Source organism: Anneissia japonica, unplaced genomic scaffold, assembly GCF_011630105.1.
Source record: "Anneissia japonica isolate Jap-2015-1 unplaced genomic scaffold, ASM1163010v1 scaffold685_len2926416_cov193, whole genome shotgun sequence".
Classification (NCBI taxonomy): domain Eukaryota; kingdom Metazoa; phylum Echinodermata; class Crinoidea; order Comatulida; family Comatulidae; genus Anneissia; species Anneissia japonica.
The window spans coordinates 1,259,300-1,263,618 of record NW_022692922.1 but is presented as its reverse complement, the minus strand read 5'-3'; the positions used below and the strand labels follow the sequence as shown (position 1 = coordinate 1,263,618).

General features: G+C 32.6%; 1 protein-coding gene across 1 annotated transcript in view; it reads left to right on the top strand.

The window, feature by feature from the left end:
* LOC117100471 (adhesion G protein-coupled receptor L1-like) overlaps window positions 1–4,084 on the top strand; it is a 22,457-nt gene extending 18,373 nt beyond the window's left edge. The window contains exons 13-19 of the mRNA XM_033240173.1: window positions 992–1,145; window positions 1,871–1,937; window positions 2,363–2,423; window positions 2,563–2,648; window positions 3,019–3,145; window positions 3,812–3,853; window positions 3,960–4,084. Of these exons, the coding sequence (XP_033096064.1) occupies window positions 992–1,145; window positions 1,871–1,937; window positions 2,363–2,423; window positions 2,563–2,648; window positions 3,019–3,145; window positions 3,812–3,853; window positions 3,960–4,070 (648 nt within the window). The 3' untranslated portion in view covers window positions 4,071–4,084. The remainder of the gene's footprint in view (window positions 1–991; window positions 1,146–1,870; window positions 1,938–2,362; window positions 2,424–2,562; window positions 2,649–3,018; window positions 3,146–3,811; window positions 3,854–3,959) is intronic.
* The last annotated feature ends 235 nt before the right edge of the window (window positions 4,085–4,319 follow it).

The following is a 4,319-nucleotide window of genomic DNA, read 5'->3' as shown; positions in this document are numbered from 1 at the left end:
AAGAAACCTTATTTTGCGAATTAGCGCCCCTCAACTGATCATCGAGCCCCCACACTTCACCTTCTTCCCATATCAGCCCCCTCCCCATTTCGAGACTAGATACGCCACTGGCTGCACTGTTCTTGATCAATCGTATACGACAAAATTTATAAATGTATGATTCCCAGGTCGGGAAGAGTTGCGCCTTTCCTAACCCACCACCCCCCGCCCCCCCCCCCCCTTCCTTTGCGGAGAAAAACCACAATTCATCGGGGAGAAAATATATGTATATGTATTTCCTAAATTTGTATTCCTAAATTGTTAACATTTTTGAAACACTTCAGGAGATTTTGAGCGACGTCAGGCCACGCCCACTTTTTTGTCGGGGATATTGAGCCCCCGTCGGGGACCTTTGACCCCACTTTGGGCAAATCCTGGTGCAACCCCTGCTTGGTGGCTGTTGATTATATTTGAATTAGTTTGGATGTAGGTTTTTCAGTTTACTGAATTATGTGATTATTTTGAATCAATTTACAGCTTGGATGTAGGTTTTTTTTTGCAGTGCTTCTTCGGTATATCTTTACTGAATTATTAAGCTTATATCTAATTAGTTTACTGAGCTTGGATATACGTTTTGCTAGTGCTTCTTCAGTACATCTTTACAGAATTAATGAGCTTATTTTTAATTAATTTATAGCTTGAATATAGGTTTTCCATAGTGCTTCTTCGGTACATCTTTACCGAATCATGTGGTTATCTTGAATCAATTTACAGCTTGAATATAGGTTTTCCATAGTGCTTCTTCGGTAGGGCCTACATCTTTACCGATTTATGTTGTTACTTTGAATCAATTCCCAGTTTGGATGTAGGTTTTCCGCAGTGCCTCTTAAGTTCATCTTTACCGAATTAATGAGCTTATAATTAATTAATTTACAGCTTGTATAGGTTTTCCGCAGTGCTTCTTCAATACATCTTTACCGAATTAATGAGCTTATCATTAATTAATTTATAGCTTGGATGTACGTTTTCCGCAGTGATTCTTCAGTACATTTTTACCGTTAGTTTTTCCTGGATGTTACTCGAAGGTGTTTACCTTCTAATGGTTTCTCACAGCAGCCTAATTCGAAAGAACCCACAGACGAGCATCTACATTGCAGTCGGCTGGGGTAGGTATAAAGAAAGAGGAAACGATATACCCACCTAACTAGAATGGTGTTAATAATATGTTTAGTAACCCCCACAATTGCTTAAAACAAAATTAATTTGTCGCAGTCAATTCACTGCTTTTAAGACTAGTTACAAATTCCTTTTTTCCCATTGAATTTTATCTGTCAAATTTCCATTTCCATTTTTAAATTGTTGTTAACCTATTTCTCAGGACGACAGTGCAAATCAGAAACATTGTTAATAGCTGATTTTGTTATCCTGATAAAATATACACAATAATTGTAAAATGTCTTATAGATTTGTTGGTTGACTGACTAAACTGATTGAATGACTGATTGAGTGACTGACCCAATTAGTAATTGATTGATTGACCGTGGACATGTGGCGCCTTCTAAAGATATCGAAGTCGCTTATTAATATCTGACTGATTGACCGATTGGTCTGACAATCAATAGAGCAATTTCATATATTCAATTCAATTCATCAACATTTATCTCAATTAATTGTAATTCATAATTGCACACAATTGCAATAGTATTTGTAAATGACGTGTGGATGATTGGATGATTTGTCATTTGAAAGATTGGATGATAAATTTATTAAATGTTGGAATAATTTATTGATTGATTTTGAAATAATTTCATTGGTAAACTGAAACTTAAATAATACAAATACCGATTATTTATTAAGTATTGTTATCATGTTAATATATTAATCTCAACAGCAACGCCGTTAGTCTTCGTTGCAATACCATTCATATACACTCCTTCAAGCTATGGTTCCGAAGAAGCGTAAGATACGTTAATACGTTTTGTATAATGTTAATGTCATTCACGTTTAAGCCTTAATGATATATAGGCGTCTGAAGATAAGCCGTAAAATTATAGAAAGTGTTTAGTCTGAAGTTAAAAAATTGTCCTGAATTCAGAACACTATCTTGGCTAAACAATATAATACTGCATAGGTATATGTATAGAACTTCTACTTTAAACTCTTTTAAAACCAAGCTAAAGACTTTTCTTTTCCATCAAGTTTTTTTTTTTTTATTAATTTAGCATGACATCCTTATTCTGTTTTTTATGTACAGCGCATTGAGAGCTTGCTTACTTTTGCTGTATAAGAATATTATTATTATTATTATTATTATTATTATTATTATTATTATTATTATTATTATTATTATAAATAATATTCAATCTTTTTGCAAAACATTCAGATGCTGGCTTGACACAAATGTTATTTGGGCTTTTGTTACACCGATACTTTTCGTTATTGCTGTAAGTACGTAATGTTGTATGAATGAAGGCTTACAACTACCTAAAGTTTTACTTGAATTTAATTGAGTTCGTCACATATATATAATATATATTCCCAGTTGCGTAAATGAATTACGGTACAATTCTATTTTTCTTACAGGTGAACGTTTTTGTACTTACGGCTGTAATAAAGATATTTTTGAACCTAAAGGCAAACTCATGCAAATCAAAAAAACACCAACTAAGGTAATAAGCTTACGTCTTCATAAAATTGCAAATTTAAAAGTAAGTCAACCCCTTAATAGCTATTAAAAATAATTTCTAAAAATAGAGAGCTAAATGTTTCAAAATGTTTTAATTTATTTATTTTTTTATTGATTTTCTTACAAGCATTTTTGGGCCTAATTAAAAGTAATTAAGGCCCAGTTTTCATAAAATCGCTGCCTTTCACTACAACATTTATATTTAACTTTTTACACTGCTCAGCTGTCCCAACGCGATCGTGAAGGCATTCCTATTCGATCGACAAATCACCGTGGCCAAAATGTATCGGCCTTAGTTGTCCGACTACCGTAAGAACTAAAATCTATGCCATAATCAAACTTTCCATTTTCAGATCCAGCATTCGGGCAGTGTTGCTGATGCTGCCTTTAATGGGGCTGACATGGATATTTGGATTGGTGGCGTCCTTTGACAAATCCAACTTCTTTGCATACATGTTTGTTATCTTCAACTCTTCTCAGGTACATACACTAACCTTGCAGATAAACGTTTTCGTCAATAAACACATGTACTTTTTCTTTTAAAAAATAGTAATTTGAAAGTTTATGTAAGGAAAACACGTTTTCTAAAGTCATTCATAAAACGTTAAGTGAAAATTATACTGTACATGACCATTTAAATCGTAATTTTCTTTGTTTGGCCCTTGATGGCACTTGTAGCAAAACTGAATTTAATATTCTATAATTCAATTAAGTTGTTGCCGAATTTAATCAATTGTATTTTTTTTTATTAGTTATGTTTGTTTTTCAATTTATTTGTGTAATATTTTTTAATCCTATGTAGGCCTATGATTGTATATATTATGCGAAACCCAAATATGTTTTTGATTATTTGAGCTTACCCTGGGTACAGTAAATATGTAATAAATACGTACGCCCTCTGCATTAATGAACAACGAATAATACACATAGGGTGTTTGTAGGAGGTTCCAATATTTTGCTTTATGATTAAGGGGTAAGTTTCAGAAATGTTACTTTACTCATCCTAGATCAATATGTTCCAAGCAACTAAATGTTACGTTGATCCATGCATTGGCTTTTGCGTAATCCTGCGTACATACAGAAAGGAGAGTAGATAGCCTTCCTAGTGGAGGTAATAATAAATACAAATATGTTTTAATGTTACAGGGAATATGCATATTTTTGCAACTCATTGTCTTCAACGATGAGGTAAGAAAATAATAAATTATTTTATTACAAAAACTAAGTCTTTGAAAGATTAGTCGTTTATGAGATCGAAGGCAGTAATTACGGTACGTATTTTGTATATTTTCAGATCAGAAAGCTTTACAAGATGAGATATGTTCAGCGTGGCACCAATTCAACATTCATAACGTCAGCATCTTTTGCGAGTGGTCATCAGACAAAAAAATCATTTCTCACATAATTATTTGTTCACCCACATAGCTGTTTCTATGTATAAAAGGTATATATATATATATATATATATAAGAGAGAGATATATATATATATATAGAGAGAGAGAGAGAGAGAGAGAGAGAGAGAGAGAGAGAGAGATACAAGCTAAATCACCTTACTATAAGAATACAACACAGTAAAAATAATGTATTTGTGAAATCGTAATTCAATAATTCTTTTAAATAATACAATACATTTCAATCAGTATATAATAGAT